Raw genomic sequence first — 18,722 nt, 5'->3', positions numbered from 1 at the left:
AGGTTGTAGATGTGTAGCATATTGTTTAACAGCTGTTCTTCTTCTAAACCTTTACACCTTTACCTTCAGGATAGATGCTGTTGATGTCTACACATAATTCCATTGCTTCTTCATTCCACATTTAAAACCTTCCTCCAATATTTTTCCCCCCCATCCATTCCACCTCCTCTGGTTCCTCCTAGGTATCCTGGTCATGATCTCTTCCTTCACACTAGCCATGGGGAACATCGGTGCAGCCAGGAAGCTGCATTATAATCTGCTCGACAACAAATTTCACACACCACAGTCTTTCTTTGATACCACGCCTATAGGACGCGTCATCAACCGCTTCTCCAAGGACATCTACATCATAGACGAAGCTCTTCCAGCCACTGTGCTCATGTTACTGGGCACTGTCTTCGTTTCTCTCTCCACCATGATAGTTATAGTTTCCAGCACACCCATCTTTGCTGTTGTCATAGCACCCCTGACATTCATATACGTCTTCGTCCAGGTACCCAGGATTACGTCGTTCAAGTGCTAAATGTTGCTCTCTGTTCCTCCTTGTCTTTCGACGTTTTTCCTCTCTTCCTCTTCCTGGAATGGCATGCCACAAGCATGCTGGCACAGCAGCTTTTTTTTAACCTTCCAGTTTTGCCTTTTGTCCCTCTGCAGCCTGATATGTTGTCCATGATGAGCCTCTGCAGTCATGATTATCTCCTTTTTTTTTTTTTTTAAATCATGAATTTACTTTGCTCTCTCCGCAGCCTGTCCTGCCCGCAGCCTGCTTCCAAACCTTTCTACACACACACACACACACACACACACACACACACACACACACACACACACACACACACACTCTAAAAGTCATGCACACTATCACGTTGAGCAACACAGCCAGTCTCAACATGTATACAACAGGTTGGGTACCAAAAGTCATTCTTCTCAGTCTTTAGTGATGTGTAAACTCCCTCTAGTGGAGGACGCTTGTTAAAACAACACACTCCTTTCTTAAATGGGTCTTAATCACAGTCCAGTGTATTTAACTGCAGGGTGCCTTGATTCCAGCAGGTACTGAAATAGAACACAAGTTGTTTGCTGGTTAGATGAAGAATCTGTGTGGGTCTTTAAACAAATCTCAGACTTCTTCTCATTTTTCTCTTTTGAACTCCCTCAAACAGTATATGTTCTTTATAGATATACACATTTAATTTAACCATTTCAAATCAGATCATAATCAGAGGTGTTTTGCAGTGATGCAGAGTAACACCTGTACAATAATATGTTGTCTACTGCAGTTTTTTTTTAAAATAATGAGTTTGGCACGTTCTCTTTCGTTAGGAATAATACTATCACTACATCCTTCATGCCTTATTTTTAACCCTTAAAGGAAGAATGTGTGACTTTTTGATCCAGTAGATGTTGCCCTTGAACACCAGCACTAAAGCAAGACAAACGGCTGTTTGCCGACACCTCCGCTCTCCTCCAGTGACACACCTCCAACCCCCCCCCCCCTCCACTCGAGTTCACACAAAGGAGTAATGAATTAGAACTCACCATAATTAAACACCATTACGTGCAAGCGGCAGACAAAAGTGTCCTCAGCTCCAGCTGAAATCACCCGTGTCCTGTATTGTTGTGTTAGCAGGCTAATGTTAGCGCTGTTTAGTTAGCACTTAGCTTCATATTGCATATAATGTGACACAGTATGACTGTGATCTAAAAACACTTATGTGACATTCAAATAAGCAGTGAGTACATTCTTCTTCATTTCTCTAGTCCTTGACTAAAACAGATTTTATATGCAAGGGGAGGAGCCGGCCGTCCCGTCCATGTAAACATGATGTAAACACGGCTCCAACACAAATACAGCTGACTCAGAGAGACATTTTCAGAGGATATACTTGGTTTCTGCTATATTTATGTGTAAAATGTGGCTCATTCTTCCTTTAAACATATCTTGAAATGAGGTTTACAGATTTAAACTTCAGGAACAAAAGAGGACTGGTGTTTGGATGCCAAACGTGTGAATACATGTTAATGAAGGTCAACCATTTTTGATATGATTACTAATGAATCATCTTTTTATTTGAGTCAAAGTGGTGTTGAGCCTGCTGATGAAAGAGAAGTCTTTGGTGGACTTGCTCTGTATTACACCACTCTGGTAGTTTTTTTCTGGCTGCCAGTGCTAGTAAACAATCTGGATAAATCTCCTTATGGTTGGATCAAGTTGTGATCTCATATCAACAAAGGAATGTGTGTACATGAAGGCAACCTGTTTGTCGCAGCTAGAAATACCATGTGGTAGCCTGAGTGTGTTTGTCTGCAAGTCCAGGGAGGAAAGCCCACTCTGTGTTGTTTGGTGGGTGTTGTCCTGATTGTATGCACAGAGTGCAATCGGATGTCCATAAGCGTCAGATTAAAGCTAGTGAGGAGCCTACAGATGGTCTTTAGCTAGCTGCTAAATGTCTAAAAGTTCTGTTTGTGTCCTGAGGCAAGTCACAACTCTTGCTTTGTTTCCGTGCTACTCTGAAATTCAGGTGAGCAGTTTAAGGTTCTGTGACCTGTGGCTAGGTCACAGTTTTTACTCCAACTATCATACGTTTTGTCTGTACTGGAATTATAAGGCCGGGCACCCAAAAATCCATCATACTCAAAGTCAGTTCTTAGTCAAACCCACATGAGCCAAATGTCACACAGGCACCTTTAATAACAGCATGCTGCACAGTGTCAACATGCACAAGGAAAGTGATTGAAATGTGTTCTGCATTACAAAATATATATTCAGATGTGTATGCAGGCGGTTTTTTAATTTCATATATTAAGGATGGACAAGATGACTGAAGTCTCAAAGGGAAGCTCAGGGTGAGTGAGTTAGACTTCCTTTGACATGGCTGGCTTTGAGTTTCCTGTGGAACAGGACACTACTGTCACTGGATGTCCTCACCACCCCTAAGCCAAGGCATGCTCTATATACATGAGCTCTACTCCCTTTGTTAGCTCTCTTGCTTCACGAGTTGGATTAGCAAATCAAAGGACGACCCTGTGATGACCTCTACCAGGTGGCCATCAAGCATGTGGTTTTCCACACTCCCCAGCCTGTTTGACCAGGATCTGTGCAGCAACCTGTAAGAATGAACTTTGTCCAAGGCTGAACCAGAGAGTTTAGCATCCGTCTGCGAGCCTCCTTCAATTTCAGGGTGTGGTGATTGAAAGGGATCATTGGAAGGCTCAAGGCCACTCCTTAGATCTGGAGCCCTTAAGTGCCTGCAATCTGAGACCTTTCAGATTGCAGGCACTTTCTTCCACTCATGGTGTGTGGAAAAGTCTCCTGCTGTTTGCAGGAAAGTCTTTTGTACTTCCAGTCATTGTCTAATGATGGCAAGGCTGCTTCCCCCTGAGAAGTTCATGTCACATCTTTATCCTTCTGTTCATTTCAGTTATTGTAGTTGTACATAGTATTGTATTTGTATCACTGGTTTCTGCTGACCAGTAGTTAAGTGTCAGTTTCTGCCCAACAGACCTGTAGTATTGCTTAATATGTAAATTATGTAACCTGAAACTTTCAGTTTCACGGTTTGCTGCCACTGGAGGGAGGAGGGATTCAAACAGTTGAAATTACAAGAAGATATATCGAATCATGTCATACCCAACCTTGAAATGTCCTTCTGGAGGAAATATTCTGCGAGGATGAATGAAGGCTACCACTTGGTTTTTAAAAGCTACGACACTCAGGTGGCTTACATGTCACCCAGGCAGCTTCTTTTTTTTTTTTTTACACACAATTGGGAGTGTAAGGAGACATGTCCAAAATGTTTTCTGCCACTTGCAGCAATCTGGGTTTTCACAAACAGTTCATTTGTCACACGCACACACAGACACACAATATGAAATATGTATCTGTAGCAGAAGCTGCTGTTTCATTAGACATCAGGAATGGCTCCTTATCAATTTAACACAGGTGTTGTTTTGTTGTCACACTTGATCCCTCCCCCTCCCCTCCACCCATCTCCTCACAGGTGTGCTGTTGTTGGTTAACTGCCTGTTGTGCCGGGGCTACAGTATGCTGCAGGCAGCCAAGCTCATGCACTTCAACATGCTTCAGGGGGTCCTGCGAGCTCCGCAGACCTTCTTCGAGAGCACCCCCACTGGGCGGTTACTAAACCGCTTCAGCAAAGACGTGGATGCTATAGACTCCCACATCCCAGACAATATTGACATATGGATGCGCACTTTCTGGTACACACTGAATGTGCTGCTCATATGCTCTGCCCTCACCCCAATGTTCCTCATAGTCATAGCCCCATTAATGGTGTTCTATTGGTGGGTTCAGGTAAATAGGAAACAAGTCTGCTAACTCATTAATACAACATGCATGTCTGCGAGTGTTGAGTGTGTGTGCTGGTAGACTGTTGCATGTTGTTGGAGTGTTGATCACTGCTCTAGTGCTGTAGCTGCAGTGTAGTTTGGTCTCTGCTAGTCAGTAGTCATAGCTGGCTGAGGCCTTACTGACCCACTGATCAGACTTTAGTCTAAGACTGTGGAAGCTCTAGTCAGCAAACCGCCGATTCAACACCAAAACTATGTTAAAGGTGCACTTTGTAGATTTGGTAGTGAAATTTTAAATTTGGAAAAGCGGAACACTTCTATGCTATATTTTCTGAACTCAATACACAAACCCCCCACCACAACTTCTCGCGTAGCATTTTATCTTCAAACAGTGTTACAGGGACCACATGTTCCTTTGAGGACACTTTGTGTATAGAGTTATGAACATATACCACAGAAACTGTAAATTTCTCCAACTTTGACATTTCTCTACCAAACTACATGCACCTTTAAGATTTTAATTAAAAATAAAATAAATTTGAATTCCTGATACATGTACACGACATCAATCAAGAGAGGCACGGCTGCTCTGCAGGCAGAATTCATCTTTTTATCTATTTAGCCTTTTTTAAGTTTACTTTCAAGATCCACTCAGATCTTGAGTGTCAGAATGAACTTCTGTTGCAGTCAAATCTGCCCTAACTAGTTATCTGGTTAATAACTGAAGTATTCCTGACATGATGTGGCTCTGCCTGAAAGCTGTTATTAATGAAGCTGAGTGCAGTGCTAACCATTACATTTTTGATTTACTTTAACCATTAATGATTTGAATTTGAAACAATCAGGCAAAGATTCTGCAAATGAACAGCTAGTTGTTTTCATGATGCAGAATTTTAGACTGACTAGCTCTAAGACCAATGGGTTGTGGTTGTTTTTCCACTGGTTCCTCTTATATATAAAGAGAGATAAAGAGCTTATGACTGACTGTAGGTGGCCAGGAAGTGGTCGTATGAAGGTGGATTAATGCCTATAGTAGATTCAGGTTTGATAATTCACTACAAGGTGATTATAACCACAGTCCTTCAGCAGACCTCCAGAGGTTACAGTCAGCATATAACTGCTGTCTGATCTCCACTCATTTCACTTTGTTGCAAGGGATACAAATATACCGAGCCCCTGAGGCCCAACATAATAAAATAAAAATTGTATTATCTATTGCACACAAGATATTTATATTGTGCATACAAGATGTTTTTTTTTTTGTTGTTTTGTTTTTACTTTTTGGGCCTTCAGGGCCTCCGTACATATCAGCCTGTGAAAACACACATCAAATTGTGAAGAAGAAAAAAAGCCATCACAGTTGTTTCAACTTTGGCTTGAGCCTTCTTCTTCTTTATTTATTTATTTTTGTCCAGAAATGCTGTACTTGGAACAGGAAGGGGTCTAGTATCTTTGGAGCGTGACTCATATGAGGGATTTACAAGTCTGGAAATCTCTGTGCTGCTCTGGATTAGAGACTTTTTTTTTTTCTTTTTTTTTAAGTCGTCAGAGTGTTTAGGATTTTGTGCTCATCACCTTCAATAATAACACTAACTGGACCTCCTCATGACTCAGACAAGCTTCACTGATTCTGAACGTCTCCTCTGTGTCCTTGTCATGGTGTCTCTCCTGCATGGCCTGTCTCTTTGCTGCATCAGCTGTCCGTCATCTTTCCTTCCAAACGGGCTTTTCTTTCATTGAACATGTTAAAATACTGCAAACCATAACAACAAAAAACAACACTCACTATATTAATACGATTACAAATGTAAATACTGAAAATTATGATTTTAACATTTGAAAAATAATTGCATTTATGTTTTAGACTAAACATTACATTTTAAATGTTCAAACATGTGATAAAACAAAACACCTGCAGTTCGACTCACTCATTTTGTAACGGGATTTCTGGTTCTCTGCCTTCGGTTGGTACTTCGATGTACAGTATGAGGTTGGATGCAGTCTTCAGTGTTGGAGGTAACATACAGGAGAGCTCATTTACATGCAGACTTTGAACTTACCACCTCTGAGGAGCTTATGTAAGATTATCTGGCATCCTATCAAACGCTCAGATGAGGACTGCAGGTGTTTTGTTTTGCACAGGCTTTCTCTGCATGCGACAGCGTGTGTGTGTGTTTGTGTATGTGTGTGTGTGTGTGTGTGTGCATCATTATTATGTTTTCAATATCATTTTGCACCTGTGAGAACTTGTTCAGTTGTAATGTTTGTGTTTGTTTCTCCCCCCACCCCCGGACCCCTCTAGAGATTTTATGTTGCCACGTCTCGGCAGCTAAAGCGTCTGGAGTCAGTCAGCCGCTCTCCCATATACTCCCATTTCTCTGAGACCGTCACTGGCTCTAGTGTAATCCGAGCCTATGGCAGACACTCTGCCTTTGTTCTGATGAGTGATATGAAAGTGGATGACAACCAAAAGAGTTACTACCCTGGTATAGTGTCCAACAGGTAAGTTTCCTGTTTCAGCTCAGCAGAACACTTTGTGTCGTCTTTCATCCCTCTGTTCACATCCACTGGTGAGATGGATAAGGCCTCTGCATAGATAAATGAGCTTTATTACTTCATGTTGCAAGTAAGGTGGGGAGATTAAATCAATATCTGTTCAGTTATGGTGTTAGCTGTGTAGCTCAGCTAAGTGACCCTAGCCTGATTCTGTGGAAAGAGAATTCTGTTCATCCACAAAAACTGAAATTAAAAATTCACAAATAATTGTTTTTGTGCTTACATGAAGGACAGTTGCAGTCAAATCTTATTTTCTTGTTCTCCTATGAATGTGACAGGACACCAGGAGGTCACTGATCCACGACAAGAAGTGTCTGATACAGGTCTTATTTAAAATGTATATCATACCTAATTTAAGTATACGGTTTAAAAGAAGGTATTCTCATGGTCCAAATATCAGCTTCTTCTGACTCTATGTCATAACAGAAGTTGGTCATATTTCAAAATGCAAACGAGTGAGGGAGCGGGTGGACTAGTGTTTAGTTTGTGCACTCCATGTATGGAGGCTGTAGTCCACAAAGCGGGCGGTCAGGGTTCAAATCTGACATGTGGCTCCTTTTCTACATGTCATTCCCCACTCTCTCTCTCTCTCTCTCTCTCTCTCTCTCTCTCTCTCTCTCTCTCTCTCTCTCTCTCTCTCTCTCTCTCTCTCCTGATGTCCGACCCTATCCTTCTCTTTAAGAAAGGCATGAAAAGCCCAAAAATAAATGTATAGAAAATGCAGATGAGTGGTATAATCATGAGTTAATGGGTATGCTATATGATAATCAAAATTAGCAAAAAAGTGTTTTAAAAGCATAATTCCATTATGCAGGATTTCTAGTAAATGCTTATTCCATTAGTGTCATCTACACATTTCCCCTTAAGGTCACGTTTCTCTTATCCATTTTAATTTCTTGAAATCAATTCATAACACAAATTTCTCTGTGGCCCCTGAAATATAAACAATAAATACAAACAGTTGATCTCGTGTCACGTTCTGATGCCGTCTACATGTTGTATCTGTCACAACTTGAAGATGCAAAGTTTGACTGACTGTGTTTCACATTCAGCTCATGTCGACAAAATACATTCTGCAGCCAATGCTACTTTACAGTGCCAGTTTTATCAGACCAGTGGCTGAATACAAAGAAAGAAAAATGAAAACAGTTCAACAATGGAGCACAGCTGTCGCCGCAGGTGTTTATAATCTTCAAAGCACAGCTGTGACCTGACTTATTTATCCTGACCAGTATCACAGCGTACCTGAAGATATGTGACAAAGTGCTAATTTAACCTACAGTTCTATAGTTCTGCCCCTATAACATGTTTGTACCAGAAGCTAAAAATCGGTTCATTTGTTCTACATGATGTCTGAATCTTCTAACTGTAAGGTCGTGTTGTTCAGGTGGCTCGGCGTGCGTATCGAGTTCATTGGGAACTGCATAGTGCTGTTTGCTGCTCTGTTTGCTGTGACGGGGAAGGAGAGTCTAAACCCCGGCATTGTGGGTCTGTCCGTGTCCTACGCTCTACAGGTACACAAAAAACCACTGCTATATAATACGTGACATCATACAGCAACTCAGCTACCTTTTAGAAGTCACGGCAAACATGGTGAAGTTTTATTACTAAACATGGTGTACATGTGCAAGTTAGCATTAATGACTTTTATTTTGAAATTGGTGGCATTAAGTCACTGTGATACAAAAGCAATGGATCATATTAAAACAACTATCAATTTTTAAAGCAACCTGTTTGAACTCGTTTGGATTGTTTAATGCAACACTTTTTAATCTTTTTATTTTTACTAATAGCAAACTTTTTAACTCCTTTAAATAATTTCTACAATGTTTTAAACACTGATCTAGTTACGTTAGCTTGTACATCAAAGCACTTTGTAAGCCTGTGTTATTAAAGGTGATATACAAAGTTATTATTATTGTTTTAAAAGTCATATATGCAAAGTACAGCTAACTATGATTTTCTAGCACTAATATGTGTCTCTAGTCTGTCTACAAACCCCCTCATTATGAGAAAAGTCCATCCTCTGTGTGCTCAAACAGGCCGTTAAGAGATTTTACCTTCATGACATCACAAAGGGCAGAGGGGTTACTGCCCTTTGTGATGTCATAAAGGGAAAATCTCCAAACAGCCTGTTTGAGCACACATTTTCTGAAAAGTGGAGCAGTCAAAAGACGGAGAGGATGGACTTTACTTATCATTGGAGATTTTCTAGAAAGACTAGGGACACATATTAGTGTTTGAAAAACATGGTGAAGTGTATTTTACACAACATGTGATCCTTTAATCCTTTTAGCTTACAATGTTGATCATCTATCATTGCCTCCAGATGACATTGTTTTGTCAGATTCTAAACATGTCACTTTAAGCTAACTATGAAGACCTCTTTGCGTTGACTACTAATATTCTCAAACACTCACTACTACATCTCACACAGCAGTGTTCAGAATGATGGCGATTATATATTTCAAGATCATTTAAAAGTGTATTATTATATTTTTCTTCTCAGGTTACCATGTCTCTGAACTGGATGGTGCGAATGTGTTCAGATCTGGAGAACAACATAGTAGCAGTGGAGAGAGTGAAAGAGTACTCTGAGACCAAGACTGAGGTATCTTCCACTTTATACATGTGTATGAACATTCAAGGTGTGACCTCTCCTTTTCTAATATGTCAAAGAAATTCAAGTCGAGTTGTGCATGTGTTTGCATTCAAACTTTTAATAGTGTTGGCTTTGTGCTGCAATTAAAAGGTAGGAATTTGCCCACATTCTAATGAACTAGCCTGCTGCCAAGACGTGTTCTCGAACAAACACCAGACCTATAAACCATAACCAGCTCCAGAAACGTTGGATCACCTGGTGCCAGCCAGGGCCCCTCTGTTACATAAGACAAACAGGCCGTTAGTACTGTACACAGTGTACTTTCTCAGAGAGCTGTCTCAGCGTGCCTCTTTCTTTTTCAAGCAAGTGTGTTTATTGAGATTTTCAATATTACATTACACTTTCAATATAACAAAAACTACACAGATATACAGACAAACCTACAATTAAGATGCACTCAAGAACATTCACGACAAGGTACAATACCAGGCTTTGACATCAAACCATTTTGAAATAAGTTGGATTCCTCAAGGACAACAATGTAATGAGGAAAGTAAGAAAAACACACATAAATTATATTAATCAAGGCAAACAGGCATCTACATACTTTTTCCCTTTTATAAATTCCATAAAAGAACCTCATATTTTCTTCAACTTAGAATGTTTTCCCTTAATTACCATAGTAAGGTTATCTAAGGTAAGACTGAGTAGTAATCCTTCGAGCCACTTCTGTAGGTTTGGTCTGTTAACTGATTTCCAAGCCGACATGCCAACACAGCGACACGACGACACAAACACTTGAATCTTGGTATTCATGTATTACTTTTAATGACAGATGTCCTTTTCTATCGGAAAGGTATCTTTAAATGACTTCCTTCCCTGATTTCCGACTCTATCCACTATCCTATCCCTACAATGAAGGCACAAAAAGCCCAAAAAGAAATCTTTAAAAAAAAAAATTAAAAAAAATTGTTTAATTTTTTTTTTTTTTATATTGGGGCCACCCCCCCCCCCCCCCCCAATATAATGGTAGGGGAAACACTGGGGTTATTTAACAGGGTCTGTGATATATGTTGTCTCATTATCCACTTATACTGGAGATGTTAAAAACAGGTATTTATGGATTGAGCATTAAAGCAGATCTCTTGCCAATCCTCGACAGTGATCTCATCATTTATATCCTCACACCACTCAAGTCTTTTCCTTTCCGAGGACTCCTTGGAGCTGTCCATAGCTATCTTGTAAAAGCGAGAAATCTGACCACTCGTGGAGTGATGGTTCACTGCTAACTTTTCTATAGAGGTGAGAGAGTGAAGGGTTAGAGAGTTTTGTGTCTTACACATGTAGTTTCTAATCTGCAGAAACTTGAAAAAAAAAATTTGGATGAATGTCGTATTTTTGTCTCAAATCTTAGCGTGCGTCTTTCTAAGCTGCTATAGTTGTTAGTGAAAACTTTTGTTTGGATCATCCATGGTGTCTCAGAGGTGAAATAAATGTTTGGCAGTTCTGCTCCTGACTCTTCAACTTTTCAGAGTGATAAACAAATCAGTCGCTCTACAATCCAAGTAGTAGGCTAATGAGTTGTTCAGAAGGTTTTCCTAGTCCAAAGTGCTGAGTTTGTGTTCACAGGCCCCCTGGGAGGTGGAGGACAAGAAGCCCCCGCCTGAATGGCCCCAGAAGGGGAACGTGGAGTTCCAGGACTACAGCGTTCGATACAGAGAGGGACTGGACCTGGTCCTGAAGAAGCTCACTCTGAACGTCAAAGGAGGGGAGAAGGTGGGGAAGGGGGGGAGGTTGTGTTTAATCGATCAATAAGGATTAAAAAATAAAAGGTCAGCAGGATGGCTTCTCTAATCACAGCTGTGTTCCTCTCTATAGATTGGTATCGTAGGTCGTACAGGAGCAGGAAAGTCCTCCATGACTCTCTGCCTCTTCAGGTTGCTTGAAGCTGCTGGCGGAGAGATCACCATCGACGAGGTGAAGATATCTGAGATCGGCCTGCATGACCTGAGGTCAAAACTCACCATCATTCCACAGGTACACAACACACACACACACACACACACACACACACACACACACACACACACACACACACACACACACACATACACACACACACACCTCACAATACAGGAGAGAGGAAAAAACATTTTTGTGATGAATAGCTGACTGGTTGAACTAGCACTGCAGGTCCATACCAATATAACCACTACAGTATCATTCTTTCAAAGCAGCATTTAGCACATTGTGTTTCAGGCAGGGGTTGTCTCTCTTCCAACCTTGAAAACTAATTACATTTTAATGTCAAAATAATAAAAGAATCATTTTTAGAAAAGAAGACAATGACATTATATCGGTGGCGTATGAATGGGATTAGTTACTTCTGATGGTCTTACTTCATAGCAACCTCTACCATCAGTGTGTGAATGTGTAGGTGTGACTTGCAGTGTGAAAGCGCCTTGAGTAGAAGACTAGACAAAGCATTATATGAGCTCAAGTCCATTTACCATTTGAAAATATCGTGTACTCCTGTTGGGCAATTTCCACTATTTTCAGACTGAATGAATTAAACCAAGAAAAAAACAGAATGCTATGATTTTGTCTTAGCATTCTGTTTGGAAATAATCTTCTAAAACTACTTTCGATCTTCCAAAGTGTAATAACACAACAATGAAAGTGATGTATTCGGTCTGTCTGTTATCTTTAAACATCTTTAAAGTGTTTGTCTTTTTTTGTTTTTTTCACAGGAGCCGGTCCTGTTCTCAGGCACACTGAGGATGAACCTGGACCCTTTTGAGAAATACAATGACGAAGAGGTGTGGAAAGCTCTGGAGCATTCTCACCTTCACAAGTTTGTGAGCAACCAGCCGGCCAAACTGGAGCTGGAGTGTGCGGAGGGAGGAGAGAACCTCAGGTCTGCAGCGTTGGGACTCATCCTTTTTTTTTTTTGTTGCCTTATTAGAAGCAGTAGACAAAGGAAAGTCTCTCGTGTTTGATGCATTGTGCGCTCATGTTTTATTCTACAGTGTGGGCCAGAGGCAGCTGGTGTGTTTGGCCCGAGCTCTCCTGAGGAAGACGAGAATCCTCATCCTGGATGAAGCGACAGCTGCCATCGACCTGGAGACAGATGATCTCATCCAGTCGACCATTCGAACCCAGTTTGAGGACTGCACAGTGTTTACTATCGCTCACAGACTCAACACAATCATGGATTACACAAGGTGCAGTAGTGCTATATGATTGAACTGCACTTGGAACAGAATGTTTTTGTTCTGTTTGTAAAAATCAAAGCACTTTAAGTTTGACAGTTTATATTACATTCGATTTCTGAAGAACTGCTGAGCTCAAGGCAACATGCCATCATGAGAATTATTTAAACAGCACTCCACCAGAGAAAATCTTTCTGAGTTGAATCATTTCAGTGAATTTATTGATTCAAATCTTCTTAAGAAGCAGCAAAGATTCAGTCAGTAATCAGCAGTGTGCACAAAGTGCTGAATCAGATGAGCGATCTGGAGGTCACAACGCTGCTGCACTGTATGTCTGAATGATCTACAGTCAGCACTTCAATAGACAGACCAGGACACCAGTGTTGCATGTTATGAGTCTATAAAGGGATTTAGGATTTATTTGATATGTTACAATGTAAAGTAGAGCCTGCTAGCCGTATGAGTGTAAAAGGGAATAAAGGTTTTTATAAGCCTAGACTTAATAATTAAAAGGGTCTGAACGACTTCAGTAGATTTACTCTCGACCAGCAGACCAAACACAGGCTGTAATGGCTCATGGGCGCAGCAGTAGCTCAGTCTAAGGGCCTCGGGTTGAGATCTGGAGGGTCGCCAGTTGAAGTCCCGGTGCAGACCAAATCTGGAAATTGATCCAGGTAGCTGAAGAGGTGCCAGTTTACTTCCTGAGCACTGCCGAGGTGCCCTTAAGAAAGGCAGGGGCTGAGCCAGAGTGCTCCACCACAGGTCAGAGCTCACAATGAGAGAGCAGAGCGAGAGACCGGAAATCCTGCAGCTTAAATAGATGGCTAATTGGAAGGCTGTGTTGTCAGGTGATTGTTGAGAATGACTCACTTGACTCTTGTCAAGTTTGAGATCAGTGCAGACCGAGTTGTCTGCCTGAACTAACTCGTAGGCTTTGCCTCATTTAATCAGATCAGAATTGGTTTTTTTTAATTGCCAAGTTCATTTACAAACACAACGAATCATTTGACTTGGTGCTTTGGTGCAAAACAGTTGGCAAAGAAAAAGAGCAGAAACAGTAAGAAGCTGTAAAACAGCCGTGTTCCTGCAGACAGGGAACTTCAACAGAATATGATTTAAAGTCTAAAGAGTATAAAGGTCTGTGCTTTTATAGAGACTTAAAGTTACGCAGAAATGTGCAGTGATCGACCGGCAACTCTTGTGTTCTGTAAAAAAATATGTTTTGTCAGTGGAGTCGAGGAGTTTTAAAGGGAGTGATGTCAAAGTATTGTTTATGGCCACAAAAAGTATCCCACTATCCTATAGGGTAAATTTTACACAATGCAATTCAAGTAACGATCTGAGCCTATCAGTGACTAAAGTCAGTCAATCAATCAATCATAATTTGTACAGCATCAATGCATAACAAATGTTATCACGAGACGCTTTACAGAAGAGCATATTGTATAAGATGCAGGAAGGATTTCTCCTTTGTATTCCTCAATTTCCTGTTGTCCACACTTCCTTGCCGCTGAGGTGGAGGCTGGAGCAGGCCGTGCATGAAGGAGGACGGCGGTGGTTCTTGGGACGACAAAGTCTGATGATGGAGGCTTGGCATCAGGGACGGCGGGTGGTTTTAGTGCCAAATTTCTTCCAGACTTATTACGCCCAAGTTTGCTGCAGCTGGCTGTAGTGTAATTCCAAAACTGTTTGAACCCCCCCCCTCCCCCCCGAGTAATTTATACCCCAAATCACATATATATATATATATATATATATATATATATATATATATATAACATCTGCAATGCAGGGACACGGTTTAAAAATACCAGGGCTCCCCTCAACGGTTTATATGCTGGTACATCATACATCAGGCTTTGTAAATGACTTCTTCTCTCCTCTTCTTTCTTGCAGAGTGCTGGTGTTGGACAAGGGACAGATAGCAGAGTTCGACACTCCAACCAACCTCATATCCCAGAGAGGAATCTTCTACGGCATGGCTAAAGATGCAGGGCTGATGCAGTAGAACTGCCTTCTGTCTGCACTGTTACAAACCAGCCTCGAGGGGCAGCTCAGTTCAGTCTGACTGCACGTCAGAGCTGGCAGTGGAACTAAGGCTTATCAGGGCACTTACTGCTGGTCTTGAAAATAGCCTGGACTCCTTTGCAGACTTGGATCAATTAGAAGTTGCAACGTAGTGTTTGCCTGAACTCACGACAGGACATGTACTGTTCATACTCTGTGATTGTCTTGAGTTTCTGGCACTGACTGTGTTGTCCTGTGTGGAAAACCATTTGTCGCTTTGACATCTAAATAGGAAACAAAACAAGCCATAAGTGCACATACTAGTTGATCCAAGTGTGTGCTTTAGTGCCTTCTGCCAGTGGGATGAAGAAAGCCAGTGAATGTATCATTTTGTAATCAGCTGTTTGCTGCGAAACAACGACAAAATAAAGAAAAGGAGGAACTTTTTTATTTTATTTTTTCTACAAAGAAAAATGCTGTGCCACTGTACTTTCCTCTTCGAAAAGCATCCTTTGTGATAAACCCACTTATTTTTGTACTCTAACATTATTTAAGCTACGTTTTACAGAATTGTTTCATTTAGGGAAGTTTGCTCAGTTAAATGTGATTCTTTTGTGAACCAAATCTATAAAAACTTGAATTATGTACCACCAAAATATGACATATGATAATGCCTTTATTAAAAAAGAAAAAGGAAAAACAATGTGTGTGTGTGTGTGTCTTTAAATTAGGAATTGTAAGGAGGCGTCATAGAAGAGTAAGGTGGAAGGCCAATCCATGATTTGAAGCATCCAAGTCAAAGTGCCAATGCTCATTCCAGATTGGGAAAAGAGACTTCAGATTCCTGTTAGAAAGTCAGAGTCCAAAGTCTATGTGAACATTTACACCCGCTTCCCTCTTTATGACATTGAAAAGGACATTGAATGGAACATTTGCAAAGGAGATATTTCAATAAGATAAGAGAGAAAAGACAAGACTGAACTAATCCAGAAGAAAGTTCTTAACAGGTTCCTCGTCAATATGTTTGGAGGTTGAACTGGACGTCTGTGGCTCAGTGGTAGAGTCAATCGTCTCTCAACCAGAAGGTCGTGCAGCGGTGCTGCTTGTCAACAAGCGGGGCAGGCAAATTCTTGGTCAGTAGGGGGCCCCTGAGGACTGACCAACTTTAAACTACAGCAGTGGAGAGAAACTTGAATAGCATAACTTTCGCGAGCATCACATCATGGTATATTCATTAACATGCTAGCAGTACAGTCAATTTTGTCTCCAACGTCAATGTGTGCGCTTAGCTGGCTGTGAACGAGTTTGATAATCACCCCCGGGAGTCAGTTGCCGTTGGAGGGGCCCCTGTAAATGTTTGCCTCGGGCCCCTACCAACCCTAGAATCATTACTAAGGTCGTTCAATCCCCAGCTCCTGCAGCAACGTGCTGCAAGGCCGTCCCGTCCATGTAAACACGGATCCGACAACGGTACAGCTGGCAGGACTAACACTTCCCACTCATGATAGACAGTCATGACCAGAAGAGACATTAACACAGGATATACTTGATTTCTGCTGTATTTATGTGTAAAATGTTGCACATTCTTCCTTTAATGCATCACAATTAAAGTAATTCAATACATTTATCTAGTTGTATTGTATCATGTATCCCTCGTATTTGAGGTCATATGTCTATTAATTAGAGAAGGATGAAGAAATGTTTATTCTGCAGGTTATCAGACTGCCGGGGTGCCAGTGCTCAGGAAGTGAACAAGCACCTCTGCAGCTACCAGATACATTTTCAGACTTGGATCAGCGAACCACTAGCTCCCAACCCAAGTCCCCAACGACTGATGACCCCTAAGATGGAAAGTCAAACCCAAATGATACTGGTAGTGTCATAGTATGAGCTGGTTTCTCACATATCTACATGTAGTTAATGGTAAATAAATAGGTATTTAGCACTTTTCTAGTCTTCTGACTACTCAAAGTGCTTTTATACCGCAGATCACACCTACACATTCACACACTGATGGCAGAGGCTGCTATGTAGTGAGACCATCAGAAGTAACTAATCCCATTCATACACATTCATATTCCACCGACGAAGCAGTGGGAGCAATTCTTGCCCAAGGACACATTGGACATGGGGACAGAACCCTCGACCTTCTGGTTGAGAGACGACAATTCTACCAACTGAGCCACAGATGACTTAGTGTGCGCCATGGCGTCGGGGTGCAGGTACAAAGGCAGAATATCCTGAGTGGTGAGGGCAAACTATCAACAGCAACCAAAACTTTATCCTCCCAAATTATCATGATGATCATTTCTCTTCATTTTTAAAAGTAAAATAGAAGAACAATGCAACACTACAACCGCCATTAAAAGAGGATTAATCGGCTGAGTTTGTATAACCATCAGTCATAAGAGAGAAGGGGAAAAGTAACTGTAATTGGTCCATTCATCCACTAGAGGGCGCTCAGTCTATGATAGATCCAACACAAGTACTTCTTTCAACTGTCCCCTTCTCTTACACTCAGTATCACCATCAACCAATCTTGAGATGTACGAATGAAGATGTTTAGTTTTTTTGTTTTTTTTACCACTTGGACTGACAGGTCAGGTCAAATGTGTGCAGAAGTCACCTGAGACGTATCAGAGGTAACCATCCATAGAGGTTACCATACAGGGAACAGTGCACAAACACAGGCACAGACATAAACAACACTGATAACATCAAATGAGGTCAAACATTTAAGATTCCAAAAGTGGGTGTTAATATCAATATTTCTAAGAAAAACGGAGGAACAATGTCTCCCTTTTATTTGTTGTTGTTCCTTTTGCATATTTGAACAGATCTTGTTTTATCACTTCGAGGTGAGTTGAGAAATCGAAGTCCCCCGCTCTCACTGTTGATTTAGGATCAAGAGGTAGAACTGTCCTCTCACTGAAACACACTCCACTACACACCATGAGGACTTCTCCTTATATCCCTCTGCTGCTAGAATGTCTCTTGCCCCCCACACACATACATTAACAATGTGCTCTGATTGTTTCTATAGAGAAGCTGCGGTTAGTCTATTTAGATGCTGATCCAAATACCGAGGCACAGACTCGCTTTGTGTCTGTGATGTGCTCAAACTGACAGAACAGGGATGAATGAGTGTGCAGCTGCCAACTTGTCTGGTAATGTCCCTGCCTATGGGCAAAGCGACATGAAACGGCAGGGAGGTTTGGCTCTGCCTCTCTGCAGACGTGCCCCGTCAGTTTAATGCTGCAGGCGCAGGAACCAGAAGTGAGAGGAACATTAAAAACAACTTCAGAGAAGTGTTGACCAAAAAAAAGAAGATTCTTCTGTGCTGATCAAACTGTTCAAGACAGGAATGTAGCTTCTTGCTTATCAAAGTAAAAGGAGATGCAAAGCTGCAATAAACCTGCAATCTTTCTTATGTAAATAAAAATGTATGTATATCATAGACTGTAAATATTACTAACAAAGCCTGAGTGACCCATCTGTTACTGCAAGGGGCTTTGGTAGTCGATGGTGGTCGCCATGCTGGAAATGCAGTCTAATCCTAATTTTCAGTCAATCTAACGACTTATGAAGCCTCCAGCAGTGCGCCTGCCCGTCAGTCAGTCAGGTCAGCTACGTGCCTTACTGTGAATACAAATATCTTTCATATAATCAAAAGGGATTAGCTATCCACCCTGCGGTACAGCGTGTGCAGATAGAGACATGAGCTCATCAGACCAATTTAGTTTTTTGAACCAGGCTGTAAACATGTTAATTCCTGCTGTAAAAAACAGGCCTTTTGAGTGGGTGTGTGTGACTTTCAGTGCTTGTGCAGCCACGTTCACACTAAAGTCCAAAAAAAGTGTCTGTTTTCATGTACTGCTCCTCCTTGCTCCCTCCACGCTCTGAGTCCGTCAGCTACGCTCTGCTGAGCCCCCACTGTTAGACCCCACGTGGGCCAAGTCTGCTCTGATTGGTCTGCCGATCCGCTCTGTCGTTATTGGTCAGTTGCTCAGCACACGTCTCGGAAATTTCAACAT

The 18,722-nt window shown here is 41.4% G+C and overlaps 1 protein-coding gene across 2 annotated transcripts in view; it reads left to right on the top strand.

The window, feature by feature from the left end:
* abcc3 (ATP-binding cassette, sub-family C (CFTR/MRP), member 3) overlaps positions 1-15,391 on the top strand; it is a 57,418-nt gene extending 42,027 nt beyond the window's left edge. Inside the window, exons 23-31 of one of the 2 annotated variants that reach the window (XM_020640095.3) lie at positions 4,002-4,315; positions 6,614-6,813; positions 8,255-8,381; positions 9,377-9,478; positions 11,099-11,245; positions 11,348-11,506; positions 12,220-12,386; positions 12,499-12,693; positions 14,578-15,391. In XM_020640095.3, the coding sequence (XP_020495751.1) occupies positions 4,002-4,315; positions 6,614-6,813; positions 8,255-8,381; positions 9,377-9,478; positions 11,099-11,245; positions 11,348-11,506; positions 12,220-12,386; positions 12,499-12,693; positions 14,578-14,689 (1,523 nt within the window). In that variant the 3' untranslated portion in view covers positions 14,690-15,391. Of the gene's footprint in view, positions 1-182; positions 494-4,001; positions 4,316-6,613; positions 6,814-8,254; positions 8,382-9,376; positions 9,479-11,098; positions 11,246-11,347; positions 11,507-12,219; positions 12,387-12,498; positions 12,694-14,577 lie in introns of both variants that reach the window. The other variant, XM_029278504.2, reaches the window with a different exon arrangement.
* The last annotated feature ends 3,331 nt before the right edge of the window (positions 15,392-18,722 follow it).

The sequence above is a fragment of the Labrus bergylta genome, chromosome 21, assembly GCF_963930695.1.
Source record: "Labrus bergylta chromosome 21, fLabBer1.1, whole genome shotgun sequence".
In the NCBI taxonomy this organism is placed as follows: domain Eukaryota; kingdom Metazoa; phylum Chordata; class Actinopteri; order Labriformes; family Labridae; genus Labrus; species Labrus bergylta.
The sequence above is the reverse complement of the archived record's forward strand: the minus strand, read 5'-3'. Positions and strand labels throughout refer to the sequence as shown.